Source organism: Phocoena phocoena, chromosome 2 (assembly GCF_963924675.1).
Source record: "Phocoena phocoena chromosome 2, mPhoPho1.1, whole genome shotgun sequence".
NCBI lineage: Eukaryota > Metazoa > Chordata > Mammalia > Artiodactyla > Phocoenidae > Phocoena > Phocoena phocoena.
In genome coordinates, this window is record NC_089220.1 from 120660152 (window position 1) to 120680950 (window position 20799).

The window sequence follows — 20799 nt, forward strand, 5'->3', positions numbered from 1 at the left end:
TCCCTCCCAAGAGTTCCAGTGTTGGACCCGTGTGCCTCCAGCCTGTGCCAGACGTGACTGCTGAGTTCAGCATCAGTGGCTGGTTCCTGATTTCACACAAGTGCGAGAGCAGTAGGGGGGTTGGTGACCGGGGTGTCAGTGGAGGAGGACGGGGTGAGAGAGGAGAGAGCTCCCTCCCGGAGTGAGAATTGATTTCCACCTGACTTCAGTGTGTAGGACGTGCAGCCCCTGAGGCCATGCAGTTGAATGCAGAGGCGAAGACTCCATCAAGAAGCAGGGCACCGTGGGTGCCAGGGTGGCGGGGAGGAGGCTGGGAAGCTGTGGCAGGGGCACTGGGTGTGTGGGATCTGGCTCTGCAGACCTTGCAGGCCCTGGTCACCTGGCTTCGCCCTCAGGGGTCCAGCCCAGGGGTGGACCAGAAGGGTGGCCATCCTCTGTGCTTACAACTCAGGAACTGGTCGATAGGTCCCCTCTTTTTTGAAATGGAAAATAGATTTATTAAGCATTAAATAATGTTCAGCTAACTTGTTATCCTTGTGGATACATGTTAGGTCCCTTCTAAAGCAGCTGGACAATTGGCAGGAAGGTTCCTCCTTGGGTTGAATTGCACTTTGCTGTCTGAGGCCACAAGTCTGCCCAGGTTACTGGCTCCCTCCCGGAGCCCCTGGACTTGTGCAGGAGGAAGGAGGAGGGCATGGGGCAGGGCAGGCACTTGGGGGTTGAGTGGGGAGCAAGATCTAGAAGGGTAGGGGTGCGCACAGTGGGCGTGAGGGGTCGTGGCTTTGGTGTTGCAGGGTCATAGGAAGTAAACGTGATGTCTTTTCCTCAGGATCTCATCCCCATCACTCTGGTGAAGTCCTTCTTCCTGTCATCCTCTGAAGGGGCTCTGTTCCTGTCCTCTGTGACTTGTCACCATTTGTAATTATAGGTGTGTCATTGTCGAATTGTGTTATCCCACCCTCCACCCATATTTTATATTCCATGAGCTCAGGGGCCGTGTCTGTTCAGTTCCCACTGTGCATGTCAGGCTGGCATAATGCCCCAAACAGGAAGTGCTCCAGAAATATTTGTCAAATGAGTGAATGAATGAATGAGCAAATGGACACTTGGCTGGACTGTGGGTTGTAGAAAGAGCTGTGTGCTGCCCTAAGGACTTGAGACTGGGTTATTTGAACAGTACAGCTGGCGGAGGGCAGAGAGCCTGTCTGGAACTGAGCAGAGTTCAGACCCTGTGAGGGCCCTGCCTTCCATCAGCTCGGCTGCTGTAACCAAAGTACCATAGACTGAGTGGCTTAATGACACACATTTATTTCTCACAATTCTGGAGGCTGGGGAGTACAGGATCAAGGTACCTGCAGCTTTGATGTCTGGTGAGAGCCTGCTTCCTGGTTCATAGATGGCTGTTTTCTGACTGGGTCTTCACATGGCAGAAGGGGTGAGGGAGCCCTCTGGGGTCCCTTTATTAAGGACAATAATCCTGGTCATGAGGGTGAACCCACCCTCATGACCTACACACCTTCCAAAGGCCCCATCTCCTAATACCATCCCCACGCAGGGTAGCTTTCAACATAGGAAATTTGGGCAACACAGACATTCAGTCTTTGGGGGGAAGAACATACTTCACAAGGGGGTGGGAAGGAGGTGGGACGCCTTGTCACCATGCAGACTGAGAGCTGAGACTCAGCCAGTGGGTGGCCCTGGGATGGGGGTGGTGTGACGGGCCCACCTTGGGAACACAGACAGTAGCCTCTCTGCTCTGCTGGTCCTGCAGGGTTTTCCCGCATCTCCGTGGAGGCTCCCCAACCTGCATTGCTGCTCCTTCCGTTGGAGGCTGGCTGCTGCTTTGCGTTGATTACAGTTTGAAATGCCTGCTCAGTCCCATGCTGCCACACACCACAGAAATCTCATTTCCCTCTAATGAGGTTTCAGCTAACATGTTGGAAAGAAGAAAGCCTTTTAATTAGATTGGTCGTAATTGAGCTCCCAAACCACAGAAGCCTTTCTCTCAGAAGATAAAGACATGGATGCAATTAAAAGAAAGCCACGTGAATGGAACACTGGCTAATTTTTAAGTCGATTAAAAACAACTCCTTAATAAGTTGAGGCAAGGGACATATGTCCTATAAGAGTTTATCAGTGCTTTCAAATAGTACTGGAGATTGGACTGGAACTAGAGCCCTCTTGCAATTCAGATGCATGGCTCTGTCAGCGACTGTTATCTCTGCACAGAGGATGGAGAGAGGTTAGCTCTGCAGCTTTTTCTACCAAAACCCCTGGCATGTGTTATTTTGAAAAAGGGGATGTATTTTTCTTGTACAGAATTCGCAGCTTCTTCTGGACACAGCCCCTGGCCTGGGACCCTTGGGACTTGGTCCCCTGTCTTTCCCTAGGCAGCCTGATCCTCTCTGTGAGATTTACACCCACCTTCCTGCCTCCAACTCTCACCTCTCAGAGGCACCCAGGGTGAGCTACTGGGACAGGGGCATTGATGCATCAAAGAATCTCTGCCAGCTTCTTACGCATTCAACACATTTGTATTTGAAGGAGAAGCAGCATCCATTTCTCACTTGTGTCCCTGCCCTGAGACCATGCCCCAGTAGATGGTGTTCTTTCTGCCACTGGGTCTGTTTTTGTGACTGCCATCAGGGAGCCAGGCCAGGTAGTTCCTGCTGGAGGGGCTTATGGCCTCAGCCTCTGGGTATCTCAGCATTAATAAGTACTTTCTCCTGGAGAGGGTGAAAATTGCTAATTTACAGAGTCTTTTAGGTGGGAATTGAACACGAAATAGTGAACAGCATTCTCAGCAGAACTATTGCATGAAATGGGCTTGTTTGTCTCCGTGTGCACTGTGGCTTTTGCTAGGCCCTTTTGGGCTTTTCCAGCCATGCTAAAAAACCGGTTGCGTCCCGGATGGAAAGGCCCCATGTTGACTAGCATCTTCTTTGGGTGCCCAGTGCAGGGGCAAAGCCAAGGTCAATCTGCTCTCCGGAGCTTCCTGAAAAAAATGCAGACTTTGGCGCCCAGCTTGGAACCCACTCTCAGTTTGGAAATGTGGAAAGAGGGGCTGTTGACTCAGATCCAAGTGTGAATGGTTCCTTCATAAAGGAACCACCTTTCTGACCCTTAGTTTGCTCACCTAGACAGGATGTACCCTGCAGGTGTGTGTCGAGGGCCTGGGTGCTGCCAGGCTGATGGAGGATGGGAGGAAAGGCAGGCAGACACTTGGGGTTTAGGGAGAAATGGAGCCCACGCAGCACTGTTAGCACAGGTGCCGCAGCTGTCATGGGGTGGGGCGGGGACTCCCTTTCCTGGGGGAGGGAAGCCTAAAATATTTCAGTTTGCTTAAAACTCTATCCATTCTGCTAATAAACTTGACTTTAAAATATTGGAATCTGCACCCAGTCTTATTTTTTAAGTATACAAATGATAAATAATGTGTAAGGAAAAATAAGATAAACGATTAGCAGGTATCATCTCGGGATGGTGGGGTTGCAGGGTTTTAATTTTCTTCTCTATACTTTTCCATCTTTTGTAAGAGCTCTGTAATGAATGTGTATTACTTCAGCATAAATAGAAAAGCTGTGCTCTGGGGAAGTGCTGGAGTATATTTGGAAGTGCTCCATGAATTCTATTTTCCACACACGCCAACCGTCCCAACCATCAGATTGGTACATGAATAAGGGTATCATTTCTTCTTATGTAAATCATATAAACCATATTTTTGACTTTTTTTTTTTTTCCTTTAAAGGATGAGAAGAACCAAGTGTTGACCACCAACATTTGGCTGCAAATGGTAAGTTGCAACCATGGCTTCCTGCTCTTGCTTCCACAATGCCTGTGCTGGAATCACAGTGAAGGTCCCGTAGGACAAGCCAGGACTGTCCTCCCACCTTCATGTATGCAAACAGTGAACCAGACCACCGCGCCTTTGCATGTCCTGCACTACGCCCTGCAAGGCAGAAATATGCACAAGTTATAAGATGCAGGTCTGCATGTGCATGTCCACAGTCTGCGCCCTAAATGGTCGCTAGGGCTCAGGAATGTGTGCCCTGCTCCCCCTGGCTCCAGCCATGCACGTCTGAATGCGACAGAGTGACACCTAAGCCAGAGGCCTTCACACTTCCTGCTCCAGTGACACCCGCAAGAATTTTGAGAAGCTGTATTTTTTCATTCATGTATTTTAACCTTGACATCTAAAGTTCTAACCCCAGATTAATTAACTACAAATTATGTTACTTCCATCCAACTGTAAAATGGACGTTTAAAAATAAAACTGTCAGTCTCTATTTTAAATTGAATCTATTAAAATGCCATATAATCTGACGCCCATATCATTAATTAAAAAAAATATACAAACAAGCCCTTCTTTAACTGGTTGATATTTTACATACTCCCATTTTCTCTCTGCACTTATATTTCTATTCCACTTTCCACACAGAATTTTATCCAAATGTGATATAACTTTATGTTTGAAACTCTTTTATTAATCATTCTGCCTTGGTTTTTCAAATGTAAATATTTACATAAAAATTATTCCTTCAGAAAATAAGTGTTAAGAATTTTTCTTCTGGATCAATTTAGGATTATAGTGATTAATGCTACATAATTCCTCAAGGTGACACTTAATTACAAATTTTAATAAATAATTATTAAACATAAAAAATTGGAACTCTACCTCTCTACCAGAGATGGGGCTTTGGAAGAGATTGGTTCAAGGTGGTGGAGTAGAAGGACGTGCTCTCACTCCCTCTTGTGAGAACACCAGAAGCACAACTAACTGCTGAACAGTCGTCGACAGGAAGACACTGGAACTCACCAAAAAAGATACCCCACATCCAAAGACAAAGGAGAAGCTACAATGAGATGGTTGGTAGGAGGGGCGCAATCACAACAAAATCAAATCCCATAACTGCTGCGTGGGTGACTCATAAACTGGAGAACATTATACCACAGAAGTCCACCCACTGGAGTGAAGGTTCTGAGCCTCACTTCAGGCTTCCAAACCTGGGCGCATCTGGCAAGGGAGGAGGAATTCCTAGAGAATCAGACTTTGAAGCCTAGTGGGATTTGATTGCAGGACTTCAACAGGACTGGGGGTAACAGAGACTCTACCCTTGGAGGGCACACACACAAAGTAGTGTGTGCGTCGGGACCCACGGAAAGGAGCAGTGACTCCATAGGAGACTGAACCAGACCTACCTGCTGGTGTTGGAGGGTCTCCTGCAGAGGCAGGGGGGTGGCTCTGTCTCACCATTAGGGCAAGGACACTGGCAGCAGAAGTTCTGGGAAGTACTCCTTGGTGTGCACCCACCCAGAGTCTGCCATTAGCCCCACCAAAGAGCCCGGGTAGGCTCCAGTGTTGGGTCGCCTCAGACCAAACAACCAGCAAGGAGGGAACCCAGCCCCACCCATCAGAAGACAAGCAGATTAAAATTCTACTGAGCTCTTCCCACCAGAGAAACAGCCAGCTTTACCCACCAGCAATCCCTCCCATCAGGAAACTTGCACAGGCCTCTTAGATAGCCTCATCCACCAGAGGGCAGACAGCAGAAGCAAGAAGGACTACAGTCCTGCAACCTGTGGAACAAAAACCACATTCACAGAAAGACAGGATAAAAAGGCAGAGGGCTATGTACCAGATGAAGGAACAAGATAAAACCCCAGAAAAACAACTAAATGAAGTGGAGGTAGGCAACCTTCCAGAAAAAGAATACAGAATAAAGATAGTGAATATGATCCAGGACCTCGGAAAAAGAATAGAGGCAAAGATCGAGAAGATGCAAAAAATATTTAACAAAGATCTAGAAGAATTAAAGAACAAACAGAGATGAACAATAAAATACTGAAATGAAAAATACACTAGAAGGAATCAATAGCAGAATAACTGAGGCAGAAGAACGGATAAGTGACCTGGAAGACAAAATGGTGGAATTCACTGCTACAGAACAGTATAAAGAAAAAAGAATGAAAAGAAATAAAGACGGCCTAAGAGACATCTGGGACAACATTAAACTTAAGAACATTTGCATTACAGGGGTGCCAGAAGGAGAATAGAGAGAGAAAGGACCCGAGAAAATGTTTGAAGAGATTATAGTCGAAAACTTCCCTAACATGGGAAAGGAGATAGCCACCCAAGTCCAGGAAGCGCAGCGAGTCCCATACAGGATAAACTGAAGGAGAAACACAGCGAGACACATAGTAATCAAACTGGCAAAAATAAAAGGCAAAGAAAAATTATTGAAAGCAGCAAGGGAAAAACAACAAATAACATACATGGGAACTCCCATAAGGTTAACAGCTGATTTCTCAGCAGAAACTCTGCAAGCCAGAAGGGAGTGGCATGATCTACTTAAAGTGATGAAAGAGAAGAACCTACAACCAAGATTACTCTACCAGGCAAGGATCTCATTCAGATTCTATGGAGAAATCAAAAGCTTTACAGACAAGCAAAAGCTAAGAGAATTCAGCACCACCAAACCAGCTCTACAACAAATGCTAAAGGAACTTCTCTAAGTGGGAAACACAAGAGAAGAAAAGGGCCAGGAAGCCAAACCCAACACAATTAAGAAAATGGTAATAGGAGCATACATATTGATAATTACCTTAAACGTGAATGGATTAAATGCTCCAACCAAAAAGAAAGACACAAGCTTGCTAAATAGGTACAAAAACAAGACCCATATATATGCTGTCTACAAGAGACCCACTTCAGACCTAGGAACACATTACAGACTGAAAGGCAGGGGTTGGAAAAAGAAATTCCATGCAAGTGGAAATCAAAAGAAAGCTGGAGTAGCTATACTCATATCAGATAAAGTAGACTTAAAAATAAAGAATGTTACAAGAGACAAGGAAGGGCACTACATAATGATCAAGGGATCAATCCAAGAAGAAGTTATAATGTATATGCACCCAACATAAGAGCACCTCAATACATAAGACAACTGCTAACAGCTCTAAAAGAGGGAACCGACAGTAACACACTAATAGTGGGAGACTTTAAAAACCTCACTTACACCAATGGACAGATCATCCAAACAGAAAATTAATAAGGAAACAGAAGCTTTAAATGACACAATAGACCAGATAGATTTAATTGATATTTATAGGACATTCCATCCAAAAACAGCAGAGGATTCTTTCTTCTCAAGTGCGCATGGAACATTCTCCAGGATAGATCACATCTTGGGTCACAAATCCAGCCTCAGTAAATTTAAGAAAATTGAAATCATGTCAAGCATCTTTTCTGACCACAATGCTATGAGATTAGAAATAAATTACAGGGAAAAAAACGTAAAAAACACAAACACATGGAGGCTAAACAATACATTACTAAATAACCAAGAGATCACTGAAGAAATCAAAGAGGAAATAAAAAAATACCTAGAGACAAATGACAATGAAAACATGATGATCCAAAACCTATGGGATGCAGCAAAAGCAGTTCAAAGAGGGAAGTTTATAACTGTACAAGCCTACCTTAGGAAACAAGAAAAATTTCAAATAATCTAACTTTACATCTAAAGGAACTAGAGAAGGAAGAACAAACAAAACCCAAAGTTAGCAGAAGGAAAGAAATCATAAAGATCAGAGCAGAAATAAATGAAGTAGAAACAAAGAAAATAGCAAAGATCAATAAAAGTAAAAGCTGGTTCTTTGAGAAGATAAAATTGATAAACCATTAGCCAGACTCATTAAGAAAAAGAGGGAGAGGACTCAAATCAATAAACTTAGAAATGAAAAAGGAGAAGTTACAGCAGACACCGCAGAAATACAAAGCATCCTAAGAGACTACTACAAGCAACCCTATGCCAATAAAATGGACAACCTGGAAGAAATGGATAAATTCTTAGAGAAGTATAACCTTCCAACACTGAACGAGGAAGAAATAGAAAATATGAACAGACCAAACACAAGTAATGAAGTTGAAACTGTGGTTAAAAATCTTCCAACGAACAAAAGTCCAGGACCAGATGGCTTCACAGGTGAATTCTATCAAACATTTAGAGAAGAGCTAACACCCATCCTTCTCAAACTCTTCCAAAAAACTGCAGAAGAAGGAACACTCCCAAACTCATTCTATGAGGCCAGCATCACCCTGATACTAAAACCAGGCAAAGATACTACAAAAAAAGAAAATTATAGACCAATATCATTGATGAATATAGATGCAAAAATCCTCAACAAAATACTAACAGAATCCAACAAGACATTAAAAGGATCATACACCATGGTCAAGTGGAATTTATCCCAGGGATGCAAGGATTTTTCAATATACTCAAGTCAATCAATGTGATACACCATATTAACAAATTGAAGAATAAAAACCATATGATCATCTCAATAGATGCAGAAAAAGCTTTTAACAAAATTCAACACCCGTTTATGATAAAAGCTCTCCAGAAAGTGGGCGTAGAGGGAACCTACTTCAACATAATAAAGGCCATATATGACAGACCCACAGCAAACATTATAAATGGTGAAAAACTAAAAGCATTTCCTGTAAGATCAGGAACAAGACAAGGATGTCCACTCTCACCACTATTATTCAACATAGTTTCTGGAAGTCATAGCCATGGCATCAGAGAAGTAAAAGAAATAAAAGGAATACAAATTGGAAAAGAAGTAACACTCTCATTGTTTTCAGATGACATGGTACTATACATAGAGAATCCTAAAGATGCCACCAGAAAACTACTAGAGCTAATCAATGAATTTGGTAAAGTAGCAGGATACAAAATTAATGCACAGACATCTATTGTATTCCTATACACTAATGATGAAAAATCTGAAAGAGAAAGTAAGAGAACACTCCCATTTACCACTGCAACAAAAAAAATAAAATATCTAGAAATAAACCTACCTAGGGTGACAAAAGACCTGTACACAGAAAACTATAAGACGCTGATGAAAGAAATTAAAGATGATACAAACAGCTGGAGATTTATACCATGTTTTTGGATTGGAAGAATCAGTATTGTGAAAATGACTATACTACCCAAAGCAAAATACAGATTCAATGCCATCCCTATCAAATTACCAGTGGCATTTTTTACAGAACTAGAACAAAAAATCTTTAAATTTGTATGGAGACACAGAAGACCCCGAATAGCCAAAGCACTCTTGAGGGAAAAAAACAGATCTGGAGGAATCAGAGTCCCTGACTTCAGACTATACCACAAAGCTACAGTAATCAAGACAATATGGTACTGGCACAGAAACAGAAATATAGATCAATGGAACAAGATAGAAAGCCCAGAGTTAAACCCAGGCACCTATGGTCAACTAATCTATGACAAAGGAGGCAAGGATATACAACGGCGAAAAGACAGTCTCTTCAATAAGTGGTGCTGGGAAAACTGGACAGCTACATGTAGAAGAATGAAATTAGAACACTCCCTAACACCATACACAAAAATAAACTCAAAATGGATTTGAGACCTAAATGTAAGACCGGACACTATAAAACTCTTAGAGGAAAACATAGGAAGAACACTCTTTGATATAAATCACAGCAAGATCTTTTTTGATCCACCTCCTAGAGTAATGGAAATAAAAAGAAAAATAAACAAATGGGATCTAATGAAACTTCAGAGCTTTTGCACAGCAAAGGAAACCATAAACAAGATGAAAAGACAACCCTCAGAATGGGAGAAAATATTTGCAAATGAATCAACGGAGATAGGATTTATCTCCAAAATATATAAACAACTCATACAGCTCAATGTTAAAGAAACAAACAACCCAATCCAAAAATGGGCAGAAGACCTAGATAGACTTTTCTTCAAAGAATACAAACTGTTGGCCAAAAAGCACATGAAAAGCTGCTCAGCATCACTAATTATTAGAGAAATGCAAATCAAAACTACAATGAGGTATCACCTCACAGCAGTTAGAATGGGCATCGTCAGAAAATCTACAAACAAGAAGTGCTGGAGAGGGTGTGGAGAAAAGGGAGCCCTCTTGTACTGTTTGTGGGAATGTAAATGATATAGCCACTATGGAGAATAGTATGGAGGTTCCTTAAAAAACTAAAAATAGAATTACCGTATGACCCAGCAATCCCACTACTGGGCATATACCCAGAGAAAACCATAATTCAAAAAGACACCCCCCCCCCCCAATGTTTATTGCAGCTCTATTTACAATAGCCAGTTCATGGAAGCAACCTCAATGCCCATCGACAGATGAATGGATAAAGAAGATGTGGTACATATATACAATGGAATATTACTCAGCCATAAAAAGGAACGAAATTGAGTCATTTGTAGAGACGTGGATGGATCTAGAGACTGTCATACAGAGTGAAGTAAGTCAGAAAGAGAAAAACAAATATCGTATATTAATGCATATATGTGGAACCTAGAAAAATGGTACAGATGAACTGGTTTGCAGGGCAGAAACTGAGACACAGATGTAGAGAAGAAGCGTATGGACACCAAGGGGGGAAAGCAGTGTGGTGGTGGTGGTGGTGATGTGATGAATTGGGAGATTGGGATTGACGTGTATACACTGATGCATATAAAATGGTTGACTAATAAAAGCCTGCTGTATAAAAAAAGAAAAAAAAAGAAAAAAAGATGGGGCTTTATTTTAAACTCATTAATGTATTCATAGATGACATTTTTATTGCTAAAACTGAGACATCGATACAGATTTCACTATCAATTCTATAACTTTTAAAAATAGATGTAGTAACGTATAGTTCAGAATGAAAGGTACTTTGTAACAACAGGTTTACTCAGTTCCTTGAACTTCTTACAGATTACATGCCAAAAATAATAAGAGTTTTCATCAACGTGTATCAGTGGACAACTTGATTAGTTTCTCCTTCAATTTTGCTGAAAACAAAGAATTTAAAGAATTAAAATGCATCTGACCTTTGAAAGTATTTGTCACCCAAATTTTTAACAGAATTGACATAGACACTGGTATTTTGAATGGACTTTTTCTTGCTTCTTGGGTCAGTGTCCCTAGGTAAGAGTTGAGAAAAGGGAAATAGGCCTTTATTTGTGAAGTGGGAGGGGGATACTTCAACATGGAGGCAAAGGATGCTCCCAGGCAATTCTTGGGCAGGTGAGTTTTAGTTGGATACAAGTGGACATTGAGGGATAGAAAACAGAAAATGGATTTACTTCACACTGTCTGCTGTTTGTCCCAGGGGTGCCCTTAGCTACGTCTCAGACCCCTTGCAGAACTTTCCTGTAGTGAATAAAGTAGGAACCTTTGAGAGTCTCCCCTGCAGGATTTAAAGCAACGTTCTTCAGTGTGTGGATCCCACCTGTACACCTGTGCCCGCCGACTCCAGCTTCCCTCCTTTTGCCAGGGGTACAGGGTCTGTGTTCCCCTGGAAGCCAGCCCTTCCTCAGTGGGCTTGGTTCTGTCTCCTGGCACCTGCTGAGAGCTGGGCTTTCACAACTGCCCCTATCGCCTGGAGCATCATAATAGTGTCTGTGAGCCACTCATTAGCATGCAGACATGATGCAGTCTGTCCCCATAAATCCGCCCGGTGACTCCCTGGTTCCTCTTAACCTTTATGGCAACGCTCCCCTGAGCAGTGACCCCTGCCCTACTGTTCTCAATCTCTCCACTTGCATTCTCACTTAAACTCACCTTCTTTTGGCTGTGTGTTAGCAAAGCACTAACCCCCAGATTACTACATATTATGAGTAATGTTTTTACCCAGTTTATTTTGATGAGAATTTTCAACTATACCAAGAAGTTGAATTTATAGCACGCACCCATATACCTGCCTCCTGGATTCTATAATTAGCATTTTACTATACTTGCTTTATCCCATATCTGGGAATCTATTCATCTAGTTTATTTTTAAATGCAGCTCAAAGTAGAATAGTGGACAGTGGTGCCCTTTCACCCACATATTTCATGGAGATCTCAAGAGTTCAGAGGGTTTTTTTTCTTTCTTTCAAGGTAAAGTATTTGCATACAATGCAATGCACAGATTCTAAGAGTGTATCTGTCAATAAATTGCCAGTAATGCCTTCAGGTCTGCAGCCCCGCCCCCGTCCCCTGCATTCAGGACTGTCATGTAAGATGCAGCTCTGGGAATCCTGGGGCATAATGCAAATGCTTCCTTTTTTACATACAACTGCTTGTTTCCCAAGCCCTCTAAAGTGCAGAGCTGCTGTGGACATTTTTCTCATGGAGAGAGAGAGACACTGAATTTGCCCCTGGCATGTCAGGTCATGTTTCCCTGAGTCTCTGTTTCTTAGCCCTCAGTAAGTGATTGATCTTCAGCAATGTATATTATTTGGTGATTTTTACAAGGGTGTTGGTTTCCAGGAAAAATGTAACTGGATTATTACTTACTGCATTGAGTTCAGGTTCTCCATAAATAAACACCCTTGCTTTGGAGGATGTCACCAGAGGCCTCTAAATTTCTTTCAAGCACAGTGTATTTCTAATTAAGACTTGCATTTGCGGAGGCACCTGCAGCTTCATTTGTTTTAAAACTCACTTTTTAATCTCATGTACCTATTCAACTAATCTTTTCAAGCACCTGCTTTGTGGAAAGCATTGAACTAGGCCATGTAAGGGGGGCCCAGAAAAGGATGAGACCCAGTTTCTACTTGCAAACCATTTCCAATCCGGCTGTGTAATTTATACTCTAAAGAAGATTCAAATATCAAGACCAAGTACCTCCCTAGAGAATTGGCAGGAGGCAGGCTGGCTGTGTAGACCGTGGAGTTGGCAGGTGGGAGAAATCTCTGCTTTACAGAAACGGGAGGGAGAGGAGGAAAGGCACAGACTCTTCTGAATGTGATGATCAGGGAGCCCGAGTGTCTGTAGGTGTGACCTTGCTAATTAGTGCTTCTTTCCAGGTGCCCACCTTGTGGAAAACAAGTTGGGTGCCTTTGTAGCGCATGTCCTTATAAAGCTGGGTGGCACATTTATCTGGCACCTGTAGCTCATGGAGCAGCTGTAACAGTAGCTCCCAGCTGAATTTTAAGGAATCACAAGTATCTTGGATTTAGAGCAGACCTTAAAAGTTATCAAACCTCTGCCCTACCCAGTGTTTCCATCTGGAAAGCCATGGCATTCCTATTGTGGCCATAGCATGGCCAATGGGGAACTCAGATGTCACCCCGACAAGCCTTGGGAGCTGCCCCAGAGCCATGTGTAAGACGACCACCTTGATTCCTGCTCTTTGTGTTCTCCCAACTGGTGACCAGCCTCGCCTGCCCCAGTTATGGGGACAGACAAGAAGTGAGGCTCCATGCTGAAGATGGTCAAGGCCAGAGTCCCCAGGGAGGGAGGGCAGAAATGTGGACAGGAGGGGACAGAGGACCCAGGAAATTGCTCTCAGCAATTGGTTTTTCTCTCCTCTCATTTCATGGTGCTGAATTCCTGTTCTGAAAACCTGAATCCACATAATCTTTTCTCTAGGTATTTAAACTCTGAGGTCAATATTATACAAATGATGGATTTTCTATACATTCAAAAAGAGAAGCAGAGAAAACATTCTCTTTGATCTACAGTTTGTTGATTGTGTTTTCCTTTCTCTTACATGTCCTTGATTTGTAGGACTTTCCAGTTATTTAGATAACCTGAAGGAAGAGAAAGTGTCTGATCTTTCTGTTTACCTCTATATTCACAGGAGGAGGAAGCAGTTAGTGTATTTTCTTGGCAGATTAGTTTTATCATTTGGGGAGGCCTGTCAGGCATAATCTGATTTAATCTACGAGAAGCCATTTCAGTTTCTAAAGAGACATTTGAGCCATCCAGAGACTTGTAGTTGCTTTAAAAATAAATCTGTTGTCTTTAATTTTGGAATTTTGACCATTCTTCTGGTTTCAGGTTTCCCATCCTTCTTATGCTTATTTTTTACCTCCTAATTCTAATGATGGAATGAATAGCATCATAGAATATTAGATTCTAAACCATATTTATTCCTAAAATGCTTACCTTCTTCATTTCTGCATTCTTTATCACTTTTCTCTGACAAATAGAAATGCAATACGTTATGCTCATAGATGAGATGTCGGTGGCTTGCTTAGGGCCATAAGAGTAACCCACGGTTAAGGGTGGTGTTTCAATCACTGTGTCCCACTGAGAGAAGAAAGTTTTAGGGCAGAAGGAAGGAGGAGGCCCACTCTCTTCCTCTGAGATCAAAACAGTTGATGGAAAGAATGTTCAGAGCATGTGTGCGTGAGGTGTTTCCTGACACCAGGCGCTTGGCGTCTGCCCATCCAATAGCTGGTTCTGTGATTCTCGGGACTTGACCTTGGTGTCCAGCAGTTCAGTTTTATTCTGAGTTAGCGTGCAGTCCCTCGAGGTAAGGGCTCAGTCCCACAAACCGCCCTCACTTGAGACACAAAATGCAGACGAGGGAGCCAGGCAACCCACACTTCTGTCCAGCTGAGTTCAAATTCGGACGTTCCCACCACACCCCGCTTGGGTACAGTATTTTCCTAGAACAGCTCCTGGAACTCAAGAGAAACCTTCATCTATGTTTCCAATTTATTATAAAGGATGCAGCTCATGCACAGCTGAAGGAGGAGATGCCAGGGCAGGTATGAGGGGAGAAGTGGAACTTCTGTTTCCCCACCCCAGCCACTGTGTCCCTGCCCCTTGATGTGGTCACCAGCCTTGTTTTTTTTTTTTTTTCTGCTCCAACAGCATCGTTTGTTTGTTTATTTATTTATTATTAATTTTTATTGGAGTATAGTTGCTTTACAATGTCAGCCTTATTGTTCAGAGTTTCATAACCCAGTCTCCGGCCTCTCTTCTCTTCCCAGGGATAGGGGTGGGATGGGGATAAGGGTTCCCATCCTCTAATGCAGGGTTGATCTTTCCGGTGACCAGAGGCATTCTGCTGGCCTGAGGCTGACTAGGGGCCCCACCCTAAGCCAACTCATTAGTATAAAAAATATGCTTAAAAGACATCTGATCACTCAGGAAGTTCCCAGGTTTTAGGAGCTCTGTGCCAGGAACCAAGGAAAAAGATCAAATATATTTCTTATTATACCATACTGTATTTTTTTAAAATGAAGTAAACTTTCCCTTTCTTCTCTTTCATTCACTTGCTCTCACTCTCTGCTTTCTTTCTTTCTTGCATTAAATATTTCCATGCAAGTGTGCACACACACATTTAAAAAGAGTTTCCTGTGGGGCCAAGGCAGGTTGTAATAGGGCCGGTTCTCAGACCCCTGAAAGAGTGGGATTCTTACTGTGCATTTTAGATCAAGGGCCCCTTCCTCCCCTGCGTTTCCCCTTAAGCATCCCATGTAATCGTATCTTGATGACTTAATGAGAAGGAATCACACAGAAATAGGGAGAGAATGCAAAGTGCAGCCTCTTCTGACGGGAAGCTCTGGGAGGGTTGGTGTTTCTAGGTTCCTGCCTGTTTCCAGGTGCTCATGTGTGGAAGCCGTGCCAGCTGCTGTCTGTGCACAGATTTTGCTCAGTGCCTCTGCCTTCCTGGGCCTTGCAATCTGAGAAGCAGTCAGTACTTTGGAGGATAGAAACTCCCCCCACCACTTGTTTATGGGCCCCTTTCCACATCCATTCTTTTTTTTTTTTTGCGGTACGCGGACCTCTCACTGTTGTGGCCTCTCCCATTGTGGAGCACAGGCTCCAGACACACAGGCCCAGCGGCCATGGCTCACGGGCCCAGCTGCTCCGCGGCACGTGGGATCTTCCCGGACTGGGGCACGAACCCGTGTTCCCGCATCGGCAGGCGGACTCTCAACCACTGCACCACCAGGAAGCCCCTCCACATCCATTCTTAAGAAATCTTCATGCAAATCCAGGACAACGCAGCACCAAGGTTCCTGCTCCATCCACCTTCTGACACTGAGCTGGCCCTTGCTCTCTCCACCTTTGGCTGCAGCTCAGTTATTACAGCTCTCATGTCCTCTGAGATTTTGTGAAAGGGAGGGTTCCCTCTTCCTTTTAAAGCCATCATGTATCACGTGCCTCCCAGGGCCATGTGACTTACCTGCTGTGACACTATCTCATTGCATCTTTACAGCGCCTGATGAGGTGTGACACATACGAGCAAACTGCAGCACAGAGAGGGTGGTTTACCTGCTAGAGCTCACACAGTTCTTCTCTGCCGGAGCCTTGGTACAAACCTGCCTGTCTGATTCCAAAGCTCCCAGTAGCCCCTCTTTCTGCCGTGAGGGTGGGAGAGACCCAGCTTGGCTTTGGACTAAGGAAGAGCCCCAGAAGGGCAGTGCCTTCAGGGATGATGAGCAGCCCACCTTGTTGGGGTGCAGAATCTGCCTGTGCAGACAGATTGGATGGGAAGAACCAACCACGGTAGAGCCCAGGAGTCACCCAGCTTGAAGTCAGATAATGCCGTTCTGAATCCTGATCCAGTGACCAACAAAAAATATATCACTTCTCTGGGCCTCCGATTTCTCTTGTAAATAGGAATAGTAATGCTGGCATCCTGGTGAGCATGGTACACATAGCAGACACTGAGTGAGCAGGATGGCCGGGATACATGCCCTGGGGCACAGGGAGCTAGGGAGACGGGAGGGGTGAGGAATTGCCAGGGAGGCTTCCTGCAGCTCAGATCAGGTGCCCTTAGGAGAGGTCTGAGTTTGACCAACAGAGTGCTCCCTCTTCCCTGCTTCCCCTTGCCCTGTGGCCATCATTTCAGCAGGCAGAGGAGATGGGTGTCTGCCTGCCACACCTACCTTCCTGGGCAGTTCTTGGGGCCCTGGGGCGCTGAGCAGCATGGTGGGGAAGGTGACAGTGTAAGGCTTTGTGATAATCAGCTGCCAGAGAAGCATCCCAGGGCTGGATATGAGGACTTGGTCAGGAAAGCACAGATGTTGGGCACATAAGGGCTTATGCCCAGAGCAAGGGAGAGGAAAGAAGGGAGCTCTGGGCAAATGGGGCAGAGTTGGAGCTGCTGGAGCGGACACAGCATGGCTGGTACCCAGGCCTTCCTGCAAAACCGCTGGAACAGGTCTGGCTCTTTCTGGGTGCTGTGCTGTCCTGTCACAGCAGGGTGAGGATGGGAGAGACCCTCCCCAGCTGCACATGTCTAATTAGAAACATCGGCCTGGTGGGTCTCTATCCTAAATGCCCCAGATGATACTTCAGCACGTTAGGTAGCAATACACCCTCCTTTCCGTGGTCCATGGCTGTGAAATGCTGTTACTTGCCGGCATATTCCTTCTTGCCTGACTTCAGGTAGGCCCAGAACTGGGATGCTTGCCTGCCCTTTCCAGAGGATGGTGGGATCTCTGGGACATGCCCTTTGACCCCTGCTGCAAGTTTCAGTAGCTCTAGATCCACAGCCCCTTGGCTGCAATTCTCAAATCTCAGCAACTCTGAACATGACAGGATTTTTGGTTGGTTTGTTTTTGTTTTTATAACTTTACATGAAAATGATATTGATGTGCATTTATTTTCTCAGTAAAAATATGCATGTTCTGCTGCAGAAATAATGATTGATTATATGGAGTTGTCCCTGGACCAGCTTGGGGTGTTGCATCACATACCTTTTTAAATCTGAGAAAGTTTGAGCTCCAGAGCAGGTGGCCCCAGGGGGACTGAGTACAGGATGGGGGCCTTTACTGGGTCTGCTCGGATTATGCACCTGTAGGAGCTGATGAGTCCAAACCCAGCAGCCCTGCAGTCCTGGCTGGGTGGTGCTGGTTGTCCAGCAGTGCAGGTGGGGTCCTACCTGGGCAGTCTTTACAGAGCTAGTGGACCCCAGGTAGCTCTGGGGTGCATAGTCCTGGCGCGGAGGACCCCAGACATGGGCCTTCATCTCACAAGGATCCCTCAAGAGCCAATTTCAGGCCTAGCCCCAAAGAGATTCACCTGTGTTCACGTGTTTATAAATATTTCCTGTACCCTCATGTGCTGATTCATTGTTTTACTGCCAAGACCCATGTTTGCGTTTTTGAGTTGTGGTGTCAGAAGCACTATTCCTACATGAAAATAAGAATTCAAATCCAAAAACAGTGCCTTAGAAATTTCTGAGAGGTACCCCCGCAGCTGCACGAAGTTGTTTCATGGAAATAAATATTCTTCATTTTTCCAGCTTGGTTCTTGTTCTAATTGAAATAATGAATTTATTTGTCCAAAGTGTCTTTACAATGGAAAACTTTGAAGGCAAAACAGTTCTTCATTTGGCTAGGAAAAAACCCATCTGCTATGGGAGGGGAAGGCTTGGGGGCATTCAGTGAACTGGAATTAACTTTAATGCTACCCTCTGACTGTGGTCATGGTGACAGCAAGATCTTAAATGTGATTTTTTTGCTATTCATGGTCATTTTGTAAGGGGTTATTTAATTCCCAGTTTCCATATATGTTACAGATAGCAACTCAATTATGTAAATAAGTGTCTGGAACTCTTTTTGGTTTTGAACTTATCTAATAATCTCTTATAAGATATATTAGCAGGCAAGGAAGCAAAGTGCTGCTAATGCTGCCCTCTGTGTTTGTCAGTCTTGGATGGATCACTATTTACAGTGGAATATGTCAGAGTATCCAGGCGTGAAGACGGTTCGTTTCCCAGATGGTCAGATTTGGAAGCCAGACATTCTCCTCTACAACAGGTAAGCACAGTGGACAAAGGAGAAAAATGAGTTTATTTTTGGACGTGTTTAACAATCAAGCATATTTGAGTATTTTATAGCAATGCCAGTACATTATCTGTAACTTGGGACTGTGGATCCCCACGAGGCTTTGTAGGAAGCAGCTCTGTCCCATGTCCAGCATTCTCTGTCCTGGCACGCAGGCCTGCAGCACCCAGCACACTGCCCCGGACGGCCATGTCCACAGGGCTGTGCATTACAGGTGTGTAGGTACTTGTGTGCATGTTGGCACTGAGACATTTTTGCTTGTGGTCATACCTTTGCCCCTGAATGACAGCAGTTACAATCACAGCATGAGAAGTTGCTGGTCAACGGGATGCATGGCTGGAGTCCACTTTCTGGACCCAGGTCCTCATTTGATGCAGTGTCCTTTGGGCATTGGGAGAGCCCTGTGGGGCAGCTGGGCACAGGAGACTGTCATCACTCAGAAGCTTGTACCTGACAAAAGAAAGACAGATAGCAGTCATGTTCTAATAAATGTAGTCCTTCTCCTGAGGTCAGGAAAGGAAGGATTCATTAGTCATCCAAAGCTGTCTGATTTGTAGAGTGGAAGCCCAGAAGGCAGATATCCAGGTAGGGTAAATTTCTAGAAACATTAAATTATTTGCTAAACTACATAGTCACAAAAGGGAACCCAGTGCCTTTCTTTCTAATAAGGCATAGGATAGGATAACCAGCTTAATATACAAGAAAGATATTTCCTAGTGATGGCTGCTGCCTCTGGTCCCACCTGGACAAGAAGGAAGCCGAGTACCTTCCTGACTCAGGAAACAGTGCTGCCATTGGCCACTGCCCACAGTCATCCCCCCCGGGACCAGCTGATGTGTTTGTCCTGCACTGGCTCCTTCCAGAAGGCTGGGTATTCCAAGTCTTGCTTTCCCTTTTAATTCTTTTTCTTTCTTACGGACATCACATTTCATTTGAATCATTGGGCCTGTCTCTAGAAGACTACACCTCTTCTGATTTGCTGCCACTCTTCAGTTTCTTAAATTAGTTCAGGCAGCTGAGCTTTGAAAGATGTCTCAGGTCAGAGTAAGTGATCCCAACTGAGTAGAAGCTCAGGAGTTCCCATGCCTTCTCCTTGGCTCATCTGTTTCCTGGGGGTGGCTATGTTAGTTGCCCAGGGCTGCCAGAACAAAATACCGCAGACTGGGTGACTTAAACAACAGAAATTTATTTTCTCAGAGAAATGTATTTGCTCTTGGAGGCTGCAAGTCCGAAATCCAGGTGTCTGCAGGGTTGGTGTCTCCTGAGGCCTCTCTCCTTGGCTTGCAGATGGCCACCTTCTCCCTATGTCCTCACAAGGTCTTCCCTCTGTGTGTGTCTGTGTCCTCATCTCTTCTTATAAAGACATTAGTCATGTTGGATTTGGGCCTATTCTAGTGACCTCATTTTAACTTAGTTACCTCTTTAAAGACTATCTCCAAATACAGTTTCACTCAGAGATACTTGGGCATGTGGATTAGGACTTCAACCGATGACTTTTGGGGGAACACAATTCTGCCTATTACAGGGACATTGCCATTGACTGCTTAAGGACAAAGGGTTAGGATTGAACAAGTCTGGGTGTAAGTCTTAACTGTAATGTTTACTATGTCTGTAAGCCTCAGATTCCTCCTTTGCCCAGTGGGGGAAATGCCAACCTCGCAGAGTTTGGAAGGATGACCGCAGATGTACGTGGCATGCTTGGGTGGCACTTGGCAAAGAGTAAACATTCACTAATGGCAGTCGTGTGCTCACAGGCCTGATGATGAGGATTTCTGCTTCAAGTAAGATGGGTTTGACAATTTAAAAAAGAAATACCAATAGTGTTTTCCATTATTCTCAATTCAGTTTTTTTATCCGAAATCAAGAATAAATATTATAATATGGTAGGATCTTAAGAATGAGGCTTTAAGAGATGAGTCTTATGGCTTATCTGCAAGACCTTAAACCCCAATAAATAAAATGTTTGGAGTTCCTAATATTTTGGCTAATGAAGAGTTACCAAGTCTTCTATACATACCTGAATTTCAAGGAGCAAAGATACAGAGGTCTCTGTCTGATGGATGACACCTGGGACCCGGCCCCCAGGAATAATGCATCCCCTTCTTCCTCTCCTGTATCCCCTGGAGCTCCAAATAACCATCTTCCTCCTGCCTCTCAGTCCTGTATCCCTATTGAATGAGTCCACCAGCCTCTGTCATGGGATCTGTAGAGGCTGCCTCCTCTTCTG

At 44.2% G+C, this 20799-nt stretch overlaps 1 protein-coding gene across 1 annotated transcript in view; it reads left to right on the forward strand.

The window, feature by feature from the left end:
- Nucleotides 1-20799, forward strand: part of CHRNA7 (cholinergic receptor nicotinic alpha 7 subunit) — a 124590-nt gene that overhangs the window by 42050 nt on the left and 61741 nt on the right. The window contains exons 3-4 of the mRNA XM_065901059.1: nt 3749-3793; nt 18436-18545. Of these exons, the coding sequence (XP_065757131.1) occupies nt 3749-3793; nt 18436-18545 (155 nt within the window). The remainder of the gene's footprint in view (nt 1-3748; nt 3794-18435; nt 18546-20799) is intronic.